The 26,222-nt window shown below is 45.0% G+C and overlaps 1 protein-coding gene across 9 annotated transcripts in view; it reads right to left on the bottom strand.

The window, feature by feature from the left end:
- Window positions 1-26,222, bottom strand: part of CRTAC1 (cartilage acidic protein 1) — a 792,023-nt gene that overhangs the window by 487,164 nt on the left and 278,637 nt on the right. For all 9 annotated transcript variants that reach the window (XM_073552828.1, XM_073552833.1, XM_073552829.1 and 6 more), the window contains one exon: window positions 10,502-10,698. In XM_073552828.1, coding sequence (XP_073408929.1) covers window positions 10,502-10,698 — 197 coding nt within the window. The remainder of the gene's footprint in view (window positions 1-10,501; window positions 10,699-26,222) is intronic.

The following is a 26,222-nucleotide window of genomic DNA, read 5'->3' as shown; positions in this document are numbered from 1 at the left end:
CAGGTATATGAGAAGTCAGAACGCTAGGTGTATTGTTCTGTGGGAGTGAGTCAATCCGGATGGACTGATTGTAAGAAAATCCTAAGAATATGTATCAAGAAAGCAGATAATAATGTGTGACAAGGAGAACATAACGTTAGAAGGGATAGTAAACCTAAAGCCTTTCTTAGCCGTGTGCTGAAAAGCAATTAATGGTCTCCAGTCACCAGTCAATAGGGGATAGGCTCGGTGTAGCGCTTTTCGCTTGGATATATGACTTAGCCGTACTTTATCTCCAGAAATAATTATATACATATTCGGACTGATATTAGAAGCATGTCTTATAATATTGCACTTTTATAAGGTTTGTGTAAAATTCCTTTTAAAGGGAATCTGTTACCAGGTTTTTTGCTACATCATCTGAGAGCAGCATAATGTAGGGCAAGAGACCCTGATTCCAGCGATGTGTCGCTTAGTTTACTGGGTGCAGCAGTTGTGACACAATCAGAGTTTTTAGATGTAGCATGTAGCACAGCTGAGAAAGCTAACCCCACCCACACCACAGATTGGCTGCTTTCTGTGTACATTGTACATTGACGTGCTGGGGGTGGAACTTGACCAGGAAGCACTAGTGCACTAGTCCTTCAGTGATAATCTCCTGCTGATAAAACACTTATTGTATTGAAACAACAGCCCACAGCCTAATAATAAGTGGCACGTTGCTGAAATCAGTATTTCAGCCCCTACCTCTTACTACAAAAACCTGCAGACAGATTCACTTTAAAGGGGAACTGTGACAGCTATCCACTGGTGAGATTATTGGTCTCACTTCTTGGATCCCACGGATTGAAGAATAGGGGTTACATGTGTCCCCCTTTCTCCCCAGACCACAAAACCAAATCCATGGCATAAGTGTATTGATTAGTAGCACCACATTAATTAATATACTCATCATAATATGCGGCATTTTAGCTCTTAGACAGTCAGAAATTGTACTATACAGCCAGTTATAGCCTAAACTACATCATGGAGACCAAGTGGAGACCATGACTACTTTTCCTGTTATTTCTGTAATATATTTGTATTTTCCCCTCTTTTCCTGGATATTGGGTGGGTTTAACCAGGGAAACATTGAGTTATGAATATTATTGTAATTTTATGTGTATTTTTTACTACATGTGTATTTTTTACTACACAGACTGAATATTTGTTCATATAGATAAGCAAATTTTTGTTTAATAAGTAAAATATATGTTAGTATGTTAATAAGGATTTTTCAGGCAATTTTGGATGTGACTGGAATAGGACCCAAAGTCTCCCATCAGTACTGCATATTTAGACTTAACGTGCTAATGACTAGACTGTTGTTCCAGTATTTATGTCATAGTCTCATAGATTTTTTTTTTAATATTATTTTTTTTAAATAAAAATGAAAAGAATTGACTAGTGATAAGAAAAGTTTAATTTAACCCATGGCATAATTTACAACATTTTCGCTCCCAAATGCTTTTTATTAGGTGTAGATTTTATGTGTAGGTTCTCTTTTCGTGGTTTGTAAGATGCACCAGAGCAGGACATTTATTCATTTAAATGCCGACAAAAGTTTGTTTTTTTTAATTATTCTTCAGGCATTGCAAAATTATGATTTTTGATGATATACTTTCCTACCTTATTTTGCATCCTTCTCTTCCAAACACTGCGCTGTAGTGATCATTTTATGCTGCTTTAGAAGCTGCTTTCAGCTGCTGCTCTTCAATGATCCACACACAATATTCAAACAGTCTGTGGACCAGACCTTTCCTATCTGAGTATGGGATTAGCGAGCAGAGAGGTTCAGACATGGAAGATTCTAAATATAGTCTACAGATCTCTATTAAGTAGCAGTTGAAAGCAACATCTAAAGGAGCATGAACTGAGCTGTGACGGATCACACAGGGGAATGGGGTGTCGACTTCGCTCACTTCAGGGGAGGGAGAGAAGGACCTAGCAGGGATCGGCTCTCTGGCGCCACCACTTGCCCCAGGTCAGTCAGGGAACTGAACTGAGAGCAAATAGTCACCGGAAAGGCTTCCCTTATAGGTACGAGTTACCGAGGCGCTCCCTGTGAGGGGGGATATATATCACCAGTCCAGGCTGGGGATATATATATATATATATATATATATATATATATACCTCCCGGCCGTCACTGCCAGAGTTCCTCACTAAAACATTACGGTCTGCTGCCACCAGTTCCTTGTTCAAAATAAGCCCCGTCCATCAGCAGGCTTATATCAGGTCAGAAAACAACCCAGGAAGCATATAATAACCAATGGAGCATGCGGACATGGGGATTCGTGTACTGAGATAAAAGAGCAGACCGAGATTAATTCTATATTTAATCGCCGAAAGGCGAACTAGAAATATACAGGCATATATTTACAGAACAATATATAGGTATACAGTCAAGAGTGTAGTACAAGGATAGGGTATAGATAGGTTGCAAATACAGTGTTATGTAACATGTGACCACAAAGAGCGGCTGATGGATCACAGGTCCAAATTTTAGATACAGGCTTTCCTGGCCGCGTCTGGTAACGGATCCTTCTGCCAGTAGAAAACTCAGCTCAAAATGAGCTGCCTCTTATCTCCTAGGCTGCTCCCTCCCACACTCTGTGCCCACCCCTGGGCTTGTGCAGCCTCCCTCCTCCCATATCTGAGAGTATGGTTTTCTGTCCCGATCCGTGGAGGCTCATAACTTTGCGCCTGAAGCTCTGAATGGAACGGCAGTGGTGCCACTGGATTCTGCTGGATTTTAACTGCGCAGAAAGATCAAATCTGCCTGCAGTATGTAATTCCTAGTAGCCATGCTTCATAACTCCATAACGCAGAGTGCTAGGGGTGGCTGGATGTTACGAGCTCGTGGGGGAAGGAATGCAGAGTCCAATAATGTGCTCGGTTAGACTCAGAGATATTGCATTCTGTTATTATAGGTCATTTTCCAGATTCAATACCTCAGAGCCTTGCTGTGACCTGTGGTGCTTGAGTTAGACAAAGGAATCCAGTTTGGCTGTGGCTGCACTGGAGCTAACACCCTTGTGCTAATTGCTAGTCACAGAGCTTCAAAGTGCTTGTTCCTGGAGTTTAATTAAAGAAAAACAATGATCCTGTGGAATCCCAAGGGTGGGGGCACACCCCAGGAGCGGAGGGACATCTCCGTCGTCCCTCACATGGGCATTGAAACAGTACTGCAGCTCAGTGTTTGGGAGAAAAGAAAGCAAAATAAGGTATTAAGTATATTGAGAACTTTTCAAAGCCTGGATGATAATTAAATACAAAAAAATAGTTTTTCTTAACATAGCATAAAATAATTAGGTCTTAAAAAGAACAAACAAACAAAAAAACAATCAGTGAATTGTAGCAGGTGCCAGTTCTGGCACATTTCTGACTTGACTGAGCAACACCAAATGCTTCGAAAGAAATTGAGCATAAAAATCTAAGCTAAAAATAAAGTGTCAAAATAGCACAACTTGCACCAGCTGACAAATCTGTCACATTGTAACACATTACAACAAAGAGCAAATATTTAATGATATTTTAGTCAGACAGGGAAACTTTTCGTTAAGTTGTTGTTACTCACATATGATAATAAAGTTTCAATACCAGATGTTTAATGCAAAAAAAAAATAAGATGCTACTACCAGTTACTAACCTCAAGGGATGAGAGAATCTTTTGAAATTCGAATTTGCCAGATTCTTTGAATTTTTCTTCAAAACTTAATGTGTAGTGAATCTATTTGCTGCAAAGCCTCCAACTGGCCTGAAAAGTCATGTGTAACACTCTGAGGTCTCCTAGGACTGTAGTGAACCCGATTCAAGCTGTTTTACGCAAATACAGCCTTATATAATGTCCAAGTGACTTCAATACATATGGCTATGCCTCTACACATGGTAACTCTTTTTTTCTCCCCATAGTTGTTCATCCCAAAAGCTGCCTACACAGGGTTTAAATACTATTTACCTGCAGACTAACTACACAATAGCATATCTGAACGTGACAGATTCCCTTTCACGCTTTCTCTTCTTATCTATATAGCTAAGCTACGAGCTGTGACGTCCTCTCACTATCCAGATTCACTACAATGCAGCTGCTGTGTTCCCTGTCTCGGCTTTTATACAGGCTAGGATATTCCCTCCAGCTTGGCTGTACTATACTTTGCGCTATAATAGCTGGAAGGTAATTTGGGAAATTCCGATTCTGAGATCATGTGAGTCTTCTCTCGTTCATGCAATTTTATACCTTGTGTAAAGTGGCAGCGGATAATTTTTTTTGGCAATTTGTTCAATTCAAATCGCAAATTTTCTGAAGCCTACAGGTCCAGTAAAGTTCTTAAAATTTGACACAAATTCAATACACTCATCTCTAAGCCTCACTCTATTTGTCAGTATAGGGTTTCTGGGCCACTACATCACCTCTACATCTATACAGGATATGATGTGTCAAAAGGTGAGAAATGTTTATTTCTTGGTCGGAGCAATTCTTTAACTAGTAACAAGCACATTTTTTTACTATTTGTCATCGATGGGGTAAGTTTTCTCCTGATGGAGAGTGACACGCCAGGTCTAGCATGCCAGTATGAGGAAACTTAAATGCTTTGAATGCTCCTCTGGGAAATTAAATATGTAAATTGTCTCTTCAGAGAGACTAGTTCTAGTTCTACCTATTGGAAGCAGCAATCCTACAAGTCAACATCAACACTTTAAGGAGACTTGCCATATGACTTAGGATAACAGCCAAATCTGAATCTTAATTTGCAAATACGGTGTTTCGGGGTAATACCCCTCATCAGTGCAAAGTATGAATCATAGAATCGTAGAGTTGGAAGGGACCTCCTGGGCCATCTGGTCCAACCCCCTGCTCAAAGCAGGATTCGCTAAATCATCCCAGTCAGATGTCTGTCCAGCCTCTGTTTGAAGACTTCCATTGAAGGAGAACTCACCACTTCTTGTGGCAGCCTGTCCCACTCATTGATCACTCTAACTGTCAAAAAGTTTTTTCTAATATCTAATCTGTGTCTCTTCCCATTCAGTTTCATCCCATTGCTTCTAGTCTTTCCTTGTGCAAATGAGAATAAAGATGATCCTTCTACAATGTGACAGCCCTTTAGATATTTGTAGACAGCTATTAAGTCTCCTCTCAGTCTTCTCTTTTGCAAACTAAACATTCCCAAATCCTGCAACCTTTCCTCATAAGACAGGGTTTGCAGACCGGTCACCATTCTGGTCGCTCTTTTCTGAACTTGCTCCAGTTTGTTGATGTCTTTTTTAAAATGTGGTGCCCAAAACTGGACACAATATTCCAGATGAGGTCTGACCAAAGAGGAGTAGAGGGAAATAATGACTTCACGTGATCTAGACTGTATGCTTCTGTTAATACATCCTAGAATTGCATTTGCCTTTTTTGCTGCTGCATCACACTGTTGACTCATATTCAGTCTGTGATCTATTAGTATACCCAAGTCTTTTTCACATGTGCTGTTGCTTAGCCCTATTCCTCCCCTTCTGTATATGCTTTTTTCATTTTTATTGCCCAGATGTAGTACTTTGCATTTTTCCCTGTTAAAAACCATTCTGTTAGTTGCTGCCCACTGCTCCAGTTTATTTATATCTTTTTGAATCCTCTCTCTCTCTTCTCTAGTATTAGCTATCCCTCCTAGCTTTGTGTCATCAGCAAATTTAGTCAGTTTACCCTCAATTCCTTCATCTAAATCGTTGATAAAGATGTTGAACAATACAGGGCCCAGGACAGAGCCCTGTGGTACCCCACTTGAGACATTCTTCCAACTGGATGTGCAGCCATTTACGACCGCTCTTTGAGTCCGATCACTAAGCCAGTTATGAATCCACCTAACAGTTGCCTTGTCCATTCCCTATTTAGTCATTTTTTCAATAAGGATTGTATGAGAGACTTTGTCAAATGCTTTGCTGAAGTCAAGATATACTACATCTACAGCATTTCCTTGATCCACCCAATCAGTGATTCCGTCATAGAAGGAATTTTTAGTTAGTCTGACATGACTTATTAGTTACAAACCCATGCTGACTCTGTTTAATCTGATCTGATTTGACTAGGTGAGAGGCTTTACTATTTGGCAAAATACTATAGAAGAAACTTAAGAGCAGCAGAAAATAAACCAAATGTTTAACTATCCTTCCAGAAGCTAATATCATCTTGTGTAATCGCTGCACTACTGAGTAGTAAGAATCCAAGCTCTTCATAGGGCCTCAGACTGCTGTTAGTCATAATCAGTACAGAAGTAATTACCTATGCCAGGGCCATCAGCACAATAATAGTGCCCCTAATAGGAGCTTCAAGTCATGGGCTTCATGGCCGAGTAGCTGCTTGGAGCCATACATCACCAAACACAATGCCAAGTATCGGAAAGAGTATGGTAAAGCCACCACCACTGGACTCGGGAACAGTGGAAACGTGTCCTCTGCAGTCACTTATCACATTTCTCTATCTGGCGTCTCATGGAGGAGTCTGGGTTTGGTGAATGCCTGGAGAACGTTACCCCCTGACTGTTTTGTGCCAGCTGTACAGTTTGGTAGAGGAGGATATGTTCCAATATTTACAGACACAACAGTTTATCCCTCTCCCATAATGATAGTTCTGCTTCACGTCACGTCTCTTATCTACTGCATTATTCCTGTGTCCTCTTGTGCATAAATATGTGACTCTTCAGATTTTGTATTGTTCTATGCCTCATAAAGAGACCTGAGTAGTCTCGAAAGCTTGAAATTTGTCACCATCTTTTCAGATAGCCATTAAAAGGTATCAACCACTGAGGACTCTCAAATTTTAATGTTTTTCAAACATAGTTGGAAAACCCAATTCAAACTTGGCATCAAGTCCCAGAATCTTCCAGTTTTGCCTATTTTGGCTCCTTGCTATAAGATGGCCTCAATCCGATAATGTATAACTAATAGGAACACCCATCAATCAGCCTACCACCCTACCTGTGCTCTCCGTTCTGCTAATGACCTGAGGATATCATCCTCAATAATCAGAAGCTCCCACTCCCATCTCCAAGACTTTTCACGTGCTGCACCAATTCTTTGGAATGCACTACCCAGGTTAATACGATTAATTGTATGTTAGAAACACATATATCTGCACAGAGATTGAAGCTTCAGAGACTGGGAGTTCTGTGGAAACTGTTTGGGTAAGAATAAAAGGACAGAAAAATGGAAAGGACACCATTGTAGGCATTTACTACAGGCCGCCTGTGCAAGCTGAAGATATGGATGACCTCTTTATGCATCAAATGGCCAAGTTCTCCAAAAAATATGACATAGTTGTCATGGGAGATTTCAACTATCCAGACATTTGTTGGGAATCTCTCTCAGGCAAAACTAACAGGTCAAGGAAATTCTTATCCTCTCTTGCTGACAACTTTATCTTCCAAAAGGTAGGAGAGAAAAAGAGGGGAACTGCTACCTTGGATCTAATCCTTATAAACAGGGAGGAAATGGTTGAGGAGGTAAAAGTGGCTGGGACCCTAGGAGGTAGCGACCATGCTATTTTAGAATTTTGGATAACTAGAGGAGGAAGACCTGTGAAGACTCAGACGTCAAGGTTAGATTTCAGAAAGGCAGATTTTAAGGGATTCAGAAAGAGAATTGGAGGGATCCAATGGCTGGATATCCTTAAAGACAAAAGTGTCCAGGAAGGATGGGAAATCTTGAAAAATGAAATTCTCAAAGCACAATTGTTAACAATTCCGAAAAGAGGGAAGAATAGAAAGCATTTAAGGAAACCAGAAGGGATGAACACAGAACGTAAGCACATGCTAAAAAGGAAGAAAAAAATGTTTATAAAATGGAAAGAGGGAGGCATATCTAAAGAAGAATATAATGCTGTCTGCAGAACCTGCAGGGCACAAATCAGATTACCTAAAGCTGAAAATGAATTGAGGCTTGCAAGAGATGTCAAAAGCAATAATAAAGGATTTTGGGGATATGTCAAAAGTAAAAGAAAAGTCAAAGATGTTAAAGGATTTTTACATGATGAAAATAATGAAATGGTAAGACAGGATGTTGAGAAGGCCAAACTTTTAAATTCCTATTTTGCATCTGTTTTCTCTCAGAAAGGAAATATAACATCAACTGTTCTTCACTGTCCTATTAAGGGAATAGAAGAATCCAGGATATCTATAAACAGAAAAATAGTGAGGAAACACTTAGCTAACCTAAATGAATTCAAGTCTCCAGGTCCAGATGAATTACACCCCAGAGTACTGAAGGAGATAGCAGAAGAAATTTTTGAACCCCTCTCCATAATCTTTGAAAATTCTTGGAGAACAGGAGAAGTGCCAGAAGACTGGAGAAGAGCAAATGCTGTTCCTATCTTCAAAAAGGGGAAGAAGGTGGACCCAGGCAACTATAGGCCGGTGAGTCTGACTTCTATACCAGGAAAGATCTTTGAACAAATTATTAAAACAACATGTATGTTAGTACCTGGATAAGAATGAAGTGATTAAACAGAGTCAGCATGGGTTTGTAACTAATAAGTCATGTCAGACTAACTTAATTTCCATCTATGACGAATCACTGATTGGGTGGATCAAGGAAATGCTGTAGATATAGTATATCTTGACTTCAGCAAAGCATTTGACAAAGTATCTCATACAATCCTTATTGAAAAAATGACTAAGTATGGAATGGACAAGGCAACTGTTAGGTGGATTCATAACTGGCTTAGTGATCGGACCCAAAGAGTGGTCATAAATGGCTGCACATCCAGTTGGAAGAATGTCTCAAGTGGGGTACCACAGGGCTCTGTCCTGGGCCCTGTATTGTTCAACATCTTTATCAATGATTTAGATGAAGGAATTGAGGGTAAACTGATTAAAATTTGCTGATGACACAAAGCTAGGAGGGATAGCTAATACTAGAGAAGAGAGAGAGGATTCAAAAATATATAAATAAACTGGAGCAGTGGGCAGCAACTAACAGAATGGTTTTTAACAGGGAAAAATGCAAAGTACTACATCTGGGCAATAAAAATGAAAAAAGCATATACAGAAGGGGAGGAATAGGGCTAAGCAACAGCACATGTGAAAAAGACTTGGGTATACTAATAGATCACAGACTGAATATGAGTTAACAGTGTGATGCAGCAGCAAAAAAGGCAAATGCAATTCTAGGATGTATTAACAGAAGCATACAGTCTAGATCACATGAAGTCATTATTTCCCTCTACTCCTCTTTGGTCAGACCTCATCTGGAATATTGTGTCCGGTTTTGGGCACCACATTTTAAAAAAGACATCAACAAACTGGAGCAAGTTCAGAAAAGAGCGACCAGAATGGTGACCGGTCTGCAAACCCTGTCTTATGAGGAAAGGTTGCAGGATTTGGGAATGTTTAGTTGGCAAAAGAGAAGACTGAGAGGAGACTTAATAGCTGTCTACAAATATCTAAAGGGCTGTCACATTGTAGAAGGATCATCTTTATTCTCATTTGCACAAGGAAAGACTAGAAGCAATGGGATGAAACTGAATGGGAGGAGACACAGATTAGATGTTAGAAAAAACTTTTTGACAGTTAGAGTGATCAATGAGTGGAACAGGCTGCCACGAGAAGTGGTAAGTTCTCCTTCAATGGAAGTCTTCAAACAGAAGCTGGACAGACATCTGACTGGGATGATTTAGCGATTCCTGCTTTGAGCAGGGGGTTGGACCTGATGACCCAGGAGGTCCCTTCCAACTCTACGATTCTATGATTCTATGATTCTAATCCCTAATCCACGCAGTTTTAAGCGTGCCCTGAAAACGCATTTGTTGAGACTGTCTACCACCTCAACGTATTAACCTAAATATCCCTGTGTGGCCCATTCAAAATTTTTACCATAACCAGGTTCCTCGCTTCATGTTCTCACATGCTTTAAACATTTAATAGCCCTCTGTGTCTGTCCTGTTACATATATAGACGGTTACCTGGTTCATGCAGCAACAGGAACACCCGGTTCTTACACTATGGCTGGTCCAAACAATAAAAGCAATTGTTACCATCCACCTTTCGTGTCTCCCCTTTTTCCTTATAGATTGTAAGCTTGCGAGCAGGGCCCTCATCTGTATCTGTTTTGATCTATGTGATTATTGTTATGCTGTAATGTCTATTGTCTGTATAAGTCCCCTCTATAATGTAAAGTGCTGTGGAATATGTTGGCGCTATAGAAATAAAATTATTATTATTATCAACCACACACTTTTTGCACAATTTGACGTCTTGTCAATGGCAGCAAAGTAAAGGTTAGAGGCTTGAAAATATATTCATTTGTTGTATCTTTTGCCAAAGTGTTCCCTGTTCTATAACTAAAACATGGAACAGAAATTCAGCGTCATACTTAAAAGCTCCATGGCGTAGCCTCTGCCATCCCTTAGGCTCAAGTTTCTTTTTATTTCATCTAATACCAGGGCACAAGATCCGGCATAAAACATCTCCATGTCAGGTACAAGCTTCTGTCGAAATCTCCTTACCTGAGAATGCATTGTTCGTGTTCAGGAAATAAATCTCTTCTCGTCCATCACCATCAATATCACAGGCAGTGACCCCAATGGCATTGCCTTGGCGATCCCGGATGAGATAATAGGGAGAGCTCCGCTCATCCACCGCTATATTCACCAAACGACCTTTTTCTTTCATGTATTTCAATACAAGATTGGGTCCATTATATCTACAGAAAAAGAATCAGAAAATAAAAAGAAAATGAATTAAAAAAAAAGACCAGACAAAGAGGGAGGATTTTCTACCAAGTCAAAACAGAAAAAGCTTTCCCATCTATCGGTGGAGACATACACAATATACTAAACTATACTACTGCATCCAGACAAAGACATCTCCTGTGCTCCGAACTACAAGGATGAGGGTTAGCTCGATAACTTTCCTCTTGTTTCACAAAGTATGGATCCAACATAGTTCATCTTTAATATGGCAACCATAGTCTATTAAGACTCCATTTTTTGTCCATGTGGGGAAGTAGTAGGTTCCTTGCATCTGAAAACTAGACCCAACAGAGCAAATCATACCATAGGCCGGGGTGAGACTTGCAAGAAACTCATACGAGTCTCACACCTCAAAACCCGGCAATGCCGCCGGCACTCGGGACCGGAGTGTGCGGCTGCATGTATCTCTAAGCATCTGAGCGCTCAGGTCCCGAGTGCCGGTGGCAGTGCCGGGTATTGAGATAGGAGACTCATGCGAGTTTCTTGCAAGTGTGACCACAGCCTTAGAGGAAACCTCCATCCAGGTTTTGAAAAATGATTATACATTTTTATGTATAGTCACAGGACATGGCAAAAATCCATTAGCAGGACTCTATCTGTGGTTGTCAGATGGTAGCCCTACGAGTCGTCTCCGAATTTCCAGCATCTACTGCTCCTCTTTTGATTGCCCAACCTAGAGCAACATTACATGTGTGTGATGCCATAATAATGACGTTGCGCTGGACAATCTACTCAAAAGAGAGTCCATGTATGCCATTAGGTAAGAAATAGTTCTCTGGCCTACCCTCCACCGGCAACAGATTACCGTCATGGCCACTGGATTGGGTCATGAAAATCAATGACCACCATGTCTAATGGACACTCTACGTGGTTTGACTTCCATTGCCTCCTCTGCTGAAACTGGAACTCCAGTCCTCCTGCATCTTACCTCTATGATGACACCATGAGCGGAGTGTGACCCGTATGTCCCTGCCTTTCCTGTGCTGTGGGACTGTGGTTCAGACTCGCCATTGCTCTCTATGGAGATGCACGCTGGCCAGCGCGAGACCAACGATCAAAAAATGGCCCAGGACGATCAAGCACGATCAGCGATACCCGGCGGGGGGGGCCGGTCGCTGATGCCTGTCACACACAGTGAGATCGCTGGTGAGATCGCTGTGTCGTCACAAAATCAGTGATCTCGCTAGCGATCTCGCTGTGTGTGACGGGCCCTTAATGATTGGCCATCAATATCAAAGTCTTGGACAATCACTCAAGGTCAACCAGTACAAATGTACATTGTCTTGTTCCACTGCAGCTACATTATGATAGTTATAATGGGACATGTGTTGGTTATATAGCACATTATTTCATACCCTCTATCCACTGGATATGCCATAAATTTAAAAGATGGGAATACCCCTTTACCCCTTTAATGAGAAAACTCACAAAAAGGGTACTTTAAATTCTACTTTTTTTTCTCCAAACTCTTAGTATAGTTTTTCTGAGCGTTAAATTTTGGAGCTGCAGTTCATTACCTTGAGGTTTCCTTACTAAGTGCTGAGTAATGCTGACAGCCGAGCTTCTGCAGCGTCATGGGAGATGCCTCCTCTATGCGTAAGAAATGCAAAGATTTCTGATGCCTCTGTACAGTCATCATAGTGTACAAAAAAAGCATATAAATAATATATGAGCAAGTCATGCTTTCTTGACGTGCAGGTATATTAGCGGTCACCTTTGATGGGGGAGCATGGCAAACTGTCACTTTGAAACATGCCGTATTTAAAAAAAATGGAAAGTTCATGGTCAATAGCCGCAATTCCAGCTGATGAAGAAACGTCAAATGCCAGATAATGTAAAATAATGGTTCTTTAATTTTTATTTTTCTATGCGTTTCCAAGTGTCACCCACTTCTTCGGGAAACAAAAACCATATGATAAGGTTTACTCTTCTAAACGCGTAGAAAAATTGAAATATAAAAAATGTTATTTTGCATTATCTGGGATTTGACGTTTCTTTATCAGCTCTCAGCACTGATATAGACCACGGACTTTCCATTTTTTATGTTTCTTTTGTGCAAACACCCGTGGATCGGCAGCAGCCACACAACCTGGGATCAGGTCAGCAGCATATATTTGATACCATCTCTGACAATTATTACCGGATAAGCCCTTATTTTGCGCTATCTTTTCTCCTCAACTTTTTATAACTTTGAAACTTATAGGACATACTGGCCTACTACAGTCAATTACTATCATGAAGATGTGGATAGAATGACAACCAATATGGCTGCATTTCTATTTGTCCTTTTTTGCAAAAATGTCCAAGGATGAACCCTCTACTATGACATCTTCTACTAGGTGATGCTGCACCTGCACTGCCAATTGTGATGAGAAATGTAATCGTGTCCAGTTTTACATTAATAGGACAGAATTTTGGTGGTGCCCAAGCAGGGTGACTATGTCTTGCTGTAGAATGCTGAGTATCTGTTGTAATCGGCTCCCTGCTGTGAGCTTTAGGTGGAGCCACTCCTTATTTAAACCCCCTGAAAATACTTCTATATGTCAGTTATAGTTTTGTATTACCCTGGTTTGTTGCCCTGTTTTTACTGGTGTTTAGTTCATGTCCTTGGCTCATTTTTTTCTGTCTGTTTACCCACCTGCCTCATGATTCTGTCCCTAATAAAGACCCATCTCTCTGCCCGATTGCTCCACCAGCCAGGAGCCACCCATGTAAGTAACCCAGGGGGACCATGCATAAGTCAAGATCCATATATAGGAATTAATAGGTGAAGGCAGAATTCCCCAAGGATTTGCTAAACAGAGTGGCTTGTGCAAAGCCTGTGGAAGCCCCAATAAGAGCTGCCAGTATACTACGAACAGAGCTTCATTACAATGCTCTTGATGAAGCTATGTATTATGGATGGAAACTTTATGTCCTGGGTTAGCTACAAGGGACCATTAAGATGCACACTGCGTCTCATCATGCATGAGTCACAACAGTGACGCCAACTTTACAGATATCGAACATGACGACTTTTAAAATTGTTTTCTGGGACATAAGGGATAAGGATTCCATTTGAGTCGATGTTTTTCTATTTTTTATCTATTTTTTTTAATAACCATGTTCCCTTTCTGACAAGCCATGCTCCGTCTGGTTTCTGATCTCTAAATGCACCTCTGAATGCTATAACTTGGGGTCCAGGTTTTAAGGGTCTTCTTTGGCACCTAGGAGATTTGCCAACTCTTCTATGAGACCAGAAGGTCACATTATCCAAGAGCTTTCTTGACATTCCAAGAGAGTTGGCAAAAATGTTTTAGAAGCAGTGAGCTACATACACCTAGAGAAGAATAGAGGTCAACAGTTTACATGACACTATTGTATATATTATAGTAATTTACCAGTCACCAGCGGACAGACAGAAACAGATGTTTTGTTAGAAAATAGTGAAAAGAGCAACGGATGATAATGTTTTCCCGATAATCTGACAGTCACCATGGTGACCTTGTAAATGGATGGAGATATGCAGATATCTGAATAATGTATCCACCAACGTCAATCAATAATGACTCAAAAGAAGCAACTAAATAACAAGAAGAAAAGGTCTTTATCTCCGCACAGTAATCTGCTGATCTCATCGCTCGACCATTGTTACTCAACACAAACAATGTTAACGCTCAACATGAAGAAAGTCTGTATCTACCTGGTGCTGAAAGGTCCGGAGTCTGGAGATTGGAGGCATACGTTAATACATCTATCTTGTAAAGCGCACTTACTGTTGTATATAGTATATGCATCCACTTTATTAAAAGGACATATCTTACAAAACCAATATGGGAGTCAAATTCGTGCATATCTGGTGCCAAAAGTTCCATACTGCACCATACACCGTGTAGGTTCCATATATGCACCATAATTTTTTTTTGTACTTTTCTGGGTAGTAAAGGATGAGTTTTATTTGCTTTTATTTAAAACTAGCTGAATAGCCCAGCATTGCCTGGGCATAGTAACTGTGGTTAGATATAACAAATTATAATGATTATATTGGACATAGTGTTGAGCATTCCGATACTGCAAATATCGGGTATCGGCTGATATTCGCGGTATCGGAAGTCCGATACTGAGTTACAATACTTTTTGCATATCGAATACCGGAATCGGAAGTTCCCATAACGCTATGAGCCAGTTTGATTTGATTCAGCCAATGAGGAATCCTAAGAAGTGTGGGCACATCCTGTTAGGCATGTAGGCATGTTAACTAATGGCATGGCTATGATTGGCTGCGAGCAGATCACCCAGTTGATCCTCCCCCAGACACACGCTGAACAGTGATCTATGGAAAGTAAAACTAGAGAGGGAGGAGGAAACGACAAGTTCTCATTTCAATGCCAGAACACACCCCCCTAGATGTTTATCTTTGAAGCAAGAGATGATATCTTGGAAACCATGCAGACTAGCCACAGAAGGTAAATTACTTATTGTCAGCATTCTGCAGCCCAGATATGCACTGAGATTATGTGAAAAGCCCGGACAACCTGTTCTGTTATGTATTTCCTCCAAGTTGGGTCGCCCGCCAGGGCTGGTGGGGTACTCGGTACCCGGCCCGTTGGTTTCAATGGGAGATGTCACGGTAGCTGTGACCCGGTCCGTGGCCCTGGGCGTCCATTGTAAAAGGGAAATGTTGAACGTGTGGATGATGATTAAAGTTTATGAGTGAATGATTCGTGACGCCACCTGTGGTGTTCGGCAATGAAGATGTTAAGCCGACACTGCAGACAGATCCTCTGGGACAGTTGGTGTGGTGCAGCAATGATGTTGTGCCCCTCCACAGGTAGGGCTGTAGTCCCAGGGCAGTGTAGATGGAGAGGTAGTGAAGAGACGTAGATGGTGCAGGGCCAGGCACAGAGATGTAGCAGTGCTGAGTGTGTTGGCGCAGGAATAACTGGAGGACACCAGGGCATGTAGTTCCAAAGCTTTACTCACAGTCTGTTGTGCATACAGGTGCCCGCATCCGTGCCGTGTTCTCCGGGTGAGGTGCTCCGTCAACCTCCCAGCTAGATGAAGCACTCCCCTCCAACACTCCGCCAACATGTGCCTTTTCTGAACGTCTCCCTCTATTGCTACACAACCCCTTTAACATAGTCAATATCTTTGTAACTCCGAACGTCTTAAAAAAAAAAATTACTTCCTGCTATTCCATTTGATTTGGCTAAACCTCTATGCCTTTAATGTCTCCTCCACCTCCCCCAATACATTCTACATTATTCTTAGTTGTTTTCCTTCATGTAGAATTAACCTACAAGGAAAGAAAGGGTTTATTTTAATTCCGATATTTCTGTCCCATTGACTTGCATTGGTTTCCGGTATCAGAATGGGCGATATCCGATACTTTTTGGGTATCGGTCCGATCCAATCTGATCCGATATTTCCCGATATCGGAAGGTATCGCTCAACACTAATTGGACATAAAAACATTTCACATCATATATTCAACACTACAGATTTGCAACACAAATTAACTTCTCATGTCTGCAAGTCTTGTTTCTCTCTGCTGAGACATTTCAGTGGCCCTTGAGGAAGCAGCTCTTTACCTCCCTGTCTTCCATTGCTGTACTCATTTCTGTAAGTCTTGCCTTCCTTTCTTCTTTCTGTAATTCTTGCTCATTGAGGCGCAATACAGCTTTTCTCTTGTGGGAGTGTAATACCATTTAGTTAGAAATTTTAAAGGACTAATTTTGAGTGGCATTAGTTGCATTTGTCTAATTTCAAAGCGAACCTGTCATCAGGATTTTGCTAACTAAACTACAGACACTGTCAGGTTGACGCTGTTACACTGATTAAAATGATACTTGGGTTGGAGAAATCCATCTTATGTTTCTTTTTTAATCTGTGTTTGAAGTTTGAAGTTAATGAGATGCTGGTGCTCCGGGGTGTGCTGGTATGTGGATCTTTTTGGTGCTCTGGCCTCATCATGATCATTCTGGGCTTAAATGACAGGTCACTGAACCTTCATTGAAGTGCTTCCTATTTTAAATACTGCACCAGCGCATTTAGTGTTGTGGTCTTCAAAAAAGAAAAATTTTGCTTCAACAAAACAGTGCTGGCGCAGGCGCAATAGCATCTATCGGCAAGCAATGCTGTCAATCTGCACATGCACAGCCCACTGTGTTCCAAGGACCAGTCTGGGAATGCGCACAAGAAAAAGAAATTGTTGCTGTTGAACATAGCAACCCTCCCGAACTGGTACACGGAACACAACCGTCACCATTTTGTTGAAGCAAAAGTTTTTTTTTAACACAATATTAACCCCTTAACGACTGCCAGTATTACTTTTAATAGCAGCCGTTAAGGGGCCTTATTCCTCCTGCACCTCACGCTCCTCCTTCATACACAGCATTTTTCTGCAGCACGGCTTTTCTCCTTTATAGTCGCCACCTCCAGTAGCACCTCACACTCTTCTTCCATATACAGTTGAAAATACATGCTCCCGAGAGAAATTGCACTAATTGTAATAAACCGTATCGTGCACACCGCCTACTTCTTCTGCAGCACCACAATTTTCTCATTTATAATAACTAGATGTGTATTTCCTGAAGGAAGTACAGATAGTGGTTTGAAATGGTGCCTGGGCTGCCCCTTTAAGAGAGACTTGCCTGCTGCCCCTGCAAGACTTTCAACTCAGGATCCGTTTTAAATGTGGGTGCCTCTCAGGGGCCACTTTGGCCTCAGGGTCTGATTTGGTGGGTGGGGCCCCTCAGGATCCGATTCGGTGGCCTGGGCTCCTCAGGATTTGAATTAGTGGCCGGGATTCCTCAGGGTCCAATTTTGTGGGTGGGGCCCCTCAGGTTCTGATTTTGTGGGTGCGGCCTCTCAGGGTCCGATTTTGTGGGTGCGGCCTCTCAGGGTCCGATTTTGTGGCCAGGGCCCCTCAGGGTCCGATTTTTTGGGTGGGTCCCCTCAGGGTCCGATTTTGTGGGTGGGGCCCCTCATGGCTGATTTTGTGGGTGGGGCCCCTCAGGGTACGATTTTGTGGCCGGGGCCCCTCAGGGTCCGATTTTATGGCCGGGGCCCCTCAGGGTCCGATTTTATGGCCGGGGCCCCTCAGGGTCTGATTTTGTGGGTGGGGCCCCTCAGGGTCCAATTTTGTGGCCGGGACCCCTCAGGGTCCAATTTTGTGGCCGGGGCCTCTCAGGGCCAGATTTTGTGGCTGGGGCCCCTCAGGGTCCGATTTTGTTGGTTGGGCCCCTCAGGGTCCGATTTTGAGGGTGGGGCCCCTCAGGGTCTGATTTTTTGGGTGGGGCCCCTCAGGGTCCGATTTGGTTGGCGGGGCCCCTCAGGGTCCGATTTGGTGGGCAGGGCCCCTCAGGGTCCAATTTTGAGGGCAGGGCCCCTCAGGGTCCGATTTTGTGGGCAGGGACCCTCAGGGTCCGATTTTGAGGGCGGGGCCCCTCAGGGTCCGATTTTGTGGGCGGGGCCCTCTGGGTTCGATTTTGTGGCCGGGGTCTCTCAGGGTCCGATTTTGTGGCCGGGGCCCCTTAGGGTCCGATTTTGTGGTTGGGGGCCCTCAGGGTCCGATTTTGTGGGTGGGGCCCCTCCGAGTCCGATTTGGTTGGCGGGGCCCCTCAGGGTCCGATTTGGTGGGCGGGGCCTCTCAGGGTCAGATTTTGAGGGCGGGGCCCCTCAGGGTCCGATTTTGTGGGCGGGGCCCCTCAGGTTCCAATTTTGTGGGTGGGGCCCCTCTGGGTTCGATTTTGTGGCCGGGGTCTCTCAGGGTCCGATTTTGTGGTTGGGGCCCCTCAGGGTCCGATTTTGTGGTTGGGGCCCCTCAGGGTCCGATTTTGTGGTTGGGGCCCCTCAGGGTCCGGTTTTGTGGTTGGGGCCCCTCAGGGTCCGATTTTGTGGCTGGTGCCCCTCAGGGGCCGATTTTGTGGCCGGGGCCCCTCAGGGTCCGATTTTGTGGCCGGGGCCCCTCAGGGTCCGATTTTGTGGCCGGGGCCCCTCAGGGTCCGATTTTGTGGGTAGGGCCCCTCAGGATCCGATTTTGTGATTGGGGGCCCTCAGGGTCCGATTTTGTGGGTGGGGCCCCTCAGGGTCCGATTTGGTTGGCGGGGCCCCTCAGGGTCCGATTTGGTGGGCAGGGCCCCTCAGGGTCCGATTTTGAGGGCAGGGCCCCTCAGGGTCCGATTTTGTGGGCAGGGACCCTCAGGGTCCGATTTTGAGGGCGGGGCCCCTCAGGGTCCGATTTTGTGGGCGGGGCCCCTCTGGGTTCGATTTTGTGGCCGGGGTCTCTCAGGGTCCGATTTTGTGGCCGGGGCCCCTTAGGGTCCGATTTTGTGGTTGGGGGCCCTCAGGGTCCGATTTTGTGGGTGGGGCCCCTCCGAGTCCGATTTGGTTGGCGGGGCCCCTCAGGGTCCGATTTGGTGGGCGGGGCCTCTCAGGGTCAGATTTTGAGGGCGGGGCCCCTCAGGGTCCGATTTTGTGGGCGGGGCCCCTCAGGTTCCAATTTTGTGGGTGGGGCCCCTCTGGGTTCGATTTTGTGGCCGGGGTCTCTCAGGGTCCGATTTTGTGGTTGGGGCCCCTCAGGGTCCGATTTTGTGGTTGGGGCCCCTCAGGGTCCGATTTTGTGGTTGGGGCCCCTCAGGGTCCGGTTTTGTGGTTGGGGCCCCTCAGGGTCCGATTTTGTGGCTGGTGCCCCTCAGGGGCCGATTTTGTGGCCGGGGCCCCTCAGGGTCCGATTTTGTGGCCGGGGCCCCTCAGGGTCCGATTTTGTGGCCGGGGCCCCTCAGGGTCCGATTTTGTGGGTAGGGCCCCTCAGGATCCGATTTTGTGATTGGGGGCCCTCAGGGTCCGATTTTGTGGGTGGGGCCCCTCAGAGTCCGATTTGGTTGGCGGGGCCCCTCAGGGTCCGATTTGGTGGGCGGGGCCTCTCAGGGTCCGATTTTGAGGGAGGGGCCCCTCAGGGTCCGATTTGGTGGGCGGGGCCCCTGAGGGTCCGATTTGGTGGGCGGGGCCCCTCAGGGTCCAATTTTGTGGGTGGGGCCCCTCTGGGTTCGATTTTGTGGCCGGGGTCTCTCAGGGTCCGATTTTGTGGCCGGGGCCCCTCAGGGTCCGATTTTGTGGTTGGGGGCCCTCAGGGTCCGATTTTGTGGGTGGGGCCCCTCGGAGTCCGATTTGGTTGGCGGGGCCCCTCAGGGTCCGATTTGGTGGGCGGGGTCTCTCAGGGTACGATTTTGAGGGCAGGGCCCCTCAGGGTCCGATTTTGTGGGCGGGGCCCCTGAGGGTCCGATTTGGTGGGCGGGGCCCCTCAGGGTCCAATTTTGTGGGTGGGGCCCCTCTGGGTTCGATTTTGTGGCCGGGGTCTCTCAGGGTCCGATTTTGTGGCCGGGGCCCCTCAGGGTCCGATTTTGTGGTTGGGGACCCTCAGGGTCAGATTTTGTGGGTGGGGCCCCTCAGAGTCCGATTTGGTTGGCGGGGCCCCTCAGGGTCCGATTTGGTGGGCGGGGCCTCTCAGGGTCCGATTTTGAGGGCAGGGCCCCTCAGGGTCCGATTTTGTGGGCGGGGCCCCTGAGGGTCCGATTTGGTGGGCGGGGCCCCTCAGGGTCCAATTTTGTGGGTGGGGCCCCTCTGGGTTCGATTTTGTGGCCGGGGTCTCTCAGGGTCCGATTTTGTGGCCGGGGTCTCTCAGGGTCCGATTTTGTGGCCGGGGCCCCTCAGGGTCTGATTTTGTGGTTGGGGCCCCTCAGGGTCCGATTTTGTGGGTGGGGCCTCTCAGGGTCTGATTTTGAGGGCGGGGCCCCTCAGGGTCCGATTTTGTGGCCGGGGTCTCTCAGGGTCTGATTTTGTGGCCGGGGCCCCTCAGGGTCCGATTTTGTGGTTGGGGCCCCTCAGGGTTCGATTTGGTGGGCGGGGCCTCTCAGGGTTTGATTTTGTGGGCGGGGCCCCTCAGGGTCCGATTTTGTGGGCGGGGCCCCTCAGGGTCCAATTTTGTGGGTGGGGCCCCTCTGGGTTCGATTTTGTGGCCGGGGTCTCTCAGGGTCCGATTTTGTGGCCGGGGCCCCTCAGGGTCCGATTTTGTGGTTGGGGCCCCTCAGTGTCCGATTTGGTGGGCTGTGCCACTCTGGGTCCGTTTTTGGTGGGCGGGGCCACTCTGGGTCCGATTTGGAGGCCATGGTGGCTCAGCCTCCGATTTTAAGGCCGGGGTGGCTCAGCCTCCGATTTGGAGCCTGGGGTCACTCAGCTTTCGATTTGGCGCGTCGGCCCTTTAAGACTCATTTCGGTGCGGCGGCCCTTTAAGAATCACTTTTGCACTTCGGCCCTTTAAGAGCCAGTTTGGGTCACTGGGCTTCTAAATACACTTTGTCGCACATTCTCTCTCAGGGGCATGTGTCATCTGATGAAGCTAGATTTGCATTTGTCCTGTGGGTTTCGCTTTAAGAGCTGATATTATGTGGCAGAAGCTCTGTTCTGGAGATGTCATGTGACGTTCGTAGGCGTTGGCATAGTAACTGGGTGTGCCTGCGCATATCAATGAGCTCAACTGCCATTTCAATCGCCTCAGGGCATGTTTTGCCATTTCCCCATTCAAATGCATTGGAGACAGTGCATTCCAATGACGGGAAAAAAAATGTTCTAACGCAAATTGCGCAAAAACTACAAATCTGATCGACACGAAAAATACTTAGCACACCTCTCATGGGCGCTGGCTTTGAAACGACACCTCAAAGGAGTTTGTGCGTGTAGCGGTTCGGGCTGTATTAATTGCGGAAATCAACTTAATAATAATAATAACTAGATGTGTATTTCCTGAAGGAAGTACAGATAGTGGTTTGAAATGGTGCCCGGGCTGCCCCTTTAAGAGAGACTTGCCTGCTGCCCCTGCAAGACTTTCAACTCAGGATCCGTTTTAACTGTGAGTGCCTCTCAGAGGCCACTTTGGCCTCAGGGTCTGATTTGGTGGGTGGGGCCCCTCAGGATCCGATTCCTTGGCCTGGGCGCCTCAGGGCTTGAATTGTTGGCGGGGATCTCTCAGGCTCCGATTTTGTGGGTGTGGCCCCTCAGGGTCCGATTTTGTGGGTGGGGCCCCTCAGGTTCCGATTTTGTGAGTGGGGCCCCTCAGGGTCCGATTTTGTGGCCGGGGCCCCTCAGGGTCTGATTTTGTGGCCGGATCCCCTCAGGGTCCGATTTTCTGGCCATGGCCCCTCAGGGTCCGATTATGTGGGTTGGGCCCCTCAGGGTCCGATTTTGTGGCCAGGGCCCCTCAGGGTCCGATTTTGTGGCCAGGGCCCCTCAGGGTCCGATTTTGTGGCCGGGGCCCCTCAGGGTCTGATTTTGTGGGCGGGGCCACTCGGTAAGATTTGGTGGGCGGGGCCACTCTGGGTAAGATTTGGAGGCCAGGGTCGATGAGCTTCCGATTTGGAGGCCGAGGTCAAAGAGCCTCCGATTTGAAGGCCGGGGTGGCTCAGCCTCCGATTTGGAGGCCGGGGTGGCTCAGCCTCCGATTTGGAGGCCGGGGTGGCTCAGCCTCCGATTTGGAGGCCGGGGTCGATCAGCCTCCGATTTGGAGGCCGGGGTCGATCAGCCTCCGATTTGGAGGCCGGGGTGGCTCAGCCTCCGATTTGGAGGCCGCAGTGGCTCAGCCTCCGATTTGGAGGCCGGGGTGGCTCATCCTCCGATTTGGAGGCCGGGGTCGATCAGCCTCCGATTTGGAGGCCGGGGTCGATCAGCCTCCGATTTGGAGGCCATGGTGGCTCAGCCTCCGATTTGGAGGCCGGGGTGGCTCAGCCTCCGATTTGGAGCCTGGGGTCACTCAGCTTTCGATTTGGCGCGTCGGCCCTTTAAGACTCATTTCGGTGCGGCGGCCCTTTAAGAATCACTTTTGCACTTCGGCCCTTTAAGAGCCAGTTTGGGTCACTGGGCTTCTAAATACACTTTGTCGCACATTCTCTCTCAGGGGCATGTGTCATCTGATGAAGCTAGATTTGCATTTGTGCTGTGGGTTTCGCTTTAAGAGCTGATATTATGTGGCAGAAGCTCTGTTCTGGAGATGTCATGTGACGTTCGTAGGCGTTGGCATAGTAACTGGGTGTGCCTGCGCATATCAATGAGCTCAACTGCCATTTCAATCGCCTCAGGGCATGTTTTGCCATTTCCCCATTCAAATGCATTGGAGACAGTGCATTCCAATGACGGGAAAAAAGCATGTATTTGGAAGTCGCCTTGCTACACTTGTAAGGAGAGCTTTAAACTAGAACAACATGGGAAGGGAAGCAAAAGACCAGAAAAAGCCATACACCTGACAAATGCTATTGAGAACTCTGCTATTAGAAGTGGAAAGGAAGAACAAAGACGAAAGAATCTAATTAATAAAAATATTGGAGAAAGAGAAACCAATCACAAACTAAAATGTTTCTATACTAATGCACAAAGCATGGGCAACAAACAAGGAGAATTGGAACTACTAACACAGGAACAGAAATATGATGTAATTGGAATCACTGAAACTTGGTGGGACAATACACATGATTGGAATACAAGACTAGAAGGATACAACTTATTTGCAAGAAACAGACTTGATAAACGAGGAGGGGGTGTCGCATTGTATGTTCGAAACGCGTATATCTGCACAGAGATTGAAGCTTCAGAGACTGGGAGTTCTGTGGAAACTGTTTGGGTAAGAATACAAGGACAGAACAATGGAAAGGACACCATTGTAGGCATTTACTACAGGCCACCTGTGCAAGCCGAAGATATAGATGAACTCTTTATGCATCAGATGGCCAAGTTCTCCAAAAAATATGACATAGTTGTCATGGGAGATTTCAACTATCCAGACATTTGTTGGGAAGCTCTCTCAGGCAAAACTAACAGGTCAAGGAAATTCTTATCCTCTCTTGCTGACAACTTTATCTTCCAAAAGGTAAGGGAGAAAACAAGGGGAACTGCTACCTTGGATCTAATCCTTATAAACAGGGAGGAAATGGTTGAGGAGGTAAAAGTGGCTGGGACCCTAGGAGGTAGCGACCATGCTATTTTAGAATTTTGGATTACTAGAGGTGGAAGACCTGTGAAGACTCAGACGTCAAGGTTAGATTTCAGAAAGGCAGATTTTAAGGGATTCAGAAAGAGAATTGGAGGGATCCAATGGCTGGATATCCTTAAAGACAAAAATGTCCAGGAAGGATGGGAAATCTTGAAAAATGAAATTCTCAAAGCACAGTTGTTAACAATTCCGAAAAGAGGGAAGAATAGGAAGCATTTAAGGAAACCAGGATGGATGAACACAGAACTTAAGCACATGCTAAAAAGGAAGAAAAAAATGTTTATAAAATGGAAAGAGGGAGGCATATCTAAAGAAGAATATAATGCTGTCTGCAGTACCTGCAGGGCACAAATCAGATTAGCTAAAGCTGAAAATGAACTGAGGCTTGCAAGAGATGTCAAAAGCAATAATAAAGGATTTTGGGGATATGTCAAAAGTAAAAGAAAAGTCAAAGATGCTATAGGATTTTTACAGGATGAAAATGATGAAATGGTAAGACAGGATGTTGAGAAGGCTGAACTTTTAAATTCCTATTTTGCATCTGTTTTCTCTCAGAAAGGAAATGCAACATCAACTGTTATTCACTGTCCTATTAAGGGAATAGAAGAATCCAGGATATCTATAAACAGAAAGATAGTGAGGAAACACTTAGCTAACCTAAATGAATTCAAGTCTCCAGGTCCAGATGAATTACACCCCAGAGTACTGAAGGAGATAGCAGAAGAAATTTTTGAACCCCTCTCCATAATCTTTGAAAATTCTTGGAGAACAGGAGAAGTGCCAGAAGACTGGAGAAGAGCAAATGTTGTTCCTATCTTCAAAAAGGGGAAGAAGGTGGACCCAGGCAACTATAGGCCGGTGAGTCTGACTTCTATACCAGGAAAGATCTTTGAACAAATTATTAAACAACATGTATGTCAATACCTGGATAAGAATGAAGTGATTAAACAGAGTCAGCATGGGTTTGTAACTAATAAGTCATGTCAGACTAACTTAATTTCCTTCTATGACGGTATCACTGATTGGGTGGATCAAGGAAATGCTGTAGATATAGTATATCTTGACTTCAGCAAAGCATTTGACAAAGTCTCTCATACAATCCTTATTGAAAAAATGACTAAGTATGGAATGGACAAGGCAACTGTTAGGTGGATTCATAACTGGCTTAGTGATCGGACCCAAAGAGTGGTCGTAAATGGCTGCACATCCAGTTGGAAGAATGTCTCAAGTGGGGTACCACAGGGCTCTGTCCTGGGCCCTGTATTGTTCAACATCTTTATCAACGATTTAGATGAAGGAATTGAGGGTAAACTGATTAAATTTGCTGATGACACAAAGCTAGGAGGGATAGCTAATACTAGAGAAGAGAGAGAGAGGATTCAAAAAGATTTAAATAAACTGGAGAAGTGGGCAGCAACTAACAGAATGGTTTTTAACAGGGAGAAATGCAAAGTACTACATCTGGGCAATAAAAATGAAAAAAGCATATATAGAATGGGAGGAATAGGGCTAAGTGACAGCACATGTGAAAAAGACTTGGGTATACTAATAGATCACAGACTGAATATGAGTCAACAGTGTGATGCAGCAGCAAAAAAGGCAAATGCAATTCTAGGATGTATTAACAGAAGCATACAGTCTAGATCACGTGAAGTCATTATTTCCCTCTACTCCTCTTTGGTCAGACCTCATCTGGAATATTGTGTCCAGTTTTGGGCACCACATTTTAAAAAAGACATCAACAAACTGGAGCAAGTTCAGAAAAGAGCGACCAGAATGGTGACCGGTCTGCAAACCCTGTCTTATGAGGAAAGGTTGCAGGATTTGGGAATGTTTAGTTTGCAAAAGAGAAGACTGAGAGGAGACTTAATAGCTGTCTACAAATATCTAAAGGGCTGTCACATTGTAGAAGGATCAACTTTATTCTCATTTGCACAAGGAAAGACTAGAAGCAATGGGATGAAACTGAATGGGAAGAGACACAGATTAGATATTAGAAAAAACTTTTTGACAGTTAGAGTGATCAATGAGTGGAACAGGCTGCCACGAGAAGTGGTGAGTTCTCCTTCAATGGAAGTCTTCAAACAGAGGCTGGACAGACATCTGACTGGGATGATTTAGCGAATCCTGCTTTGAGCAGGGGGTTGGACCAGATGGCCCAGGAGGTCCCTTCCAACTCTACGATTCTATGATTCTATGATTCTATGATTCTATGTTCTAACGCAAATTGCGCAAAAACTACAAATCTGATCGACACGAAAAATACTTAGCACACCTCTCATGGGCGCTGGCTTCGAAACGACACCTCAAAGGAGTTTGTGCGTGTAGCGGTTCGGGCTGTATTAATTGCGGAAATCAACTTAATAATAATAACTAGATGTGTATTTCCTGAAGGAAGTACAGATAGTGGTTTGAAATGGTGCCCGGGCTGCCCCTTTAAGAGAGACTTGCCTGCTG

Source organism: Dendrobates tinctorius, unplaced genomic scaffold, assembly GCF_039654945.1.
Source record: "Dendrobates tinctorius isolate UK_male_01 unplaced genomic scaffold, ASM3965494v1 ptg000196l, whole genome shotgun sequence".
Lineage (NCBI taxonomy): Eukaryota > Metazoa > Chordata > Amphibia > Anura > Dendrobatidae > Dendrobates > Dendrobates tinctorius.
Note: the sequence above shows the minus strand (reverse complement) of the source record. Positions and strands in the feature narration are given on the sequence as shown.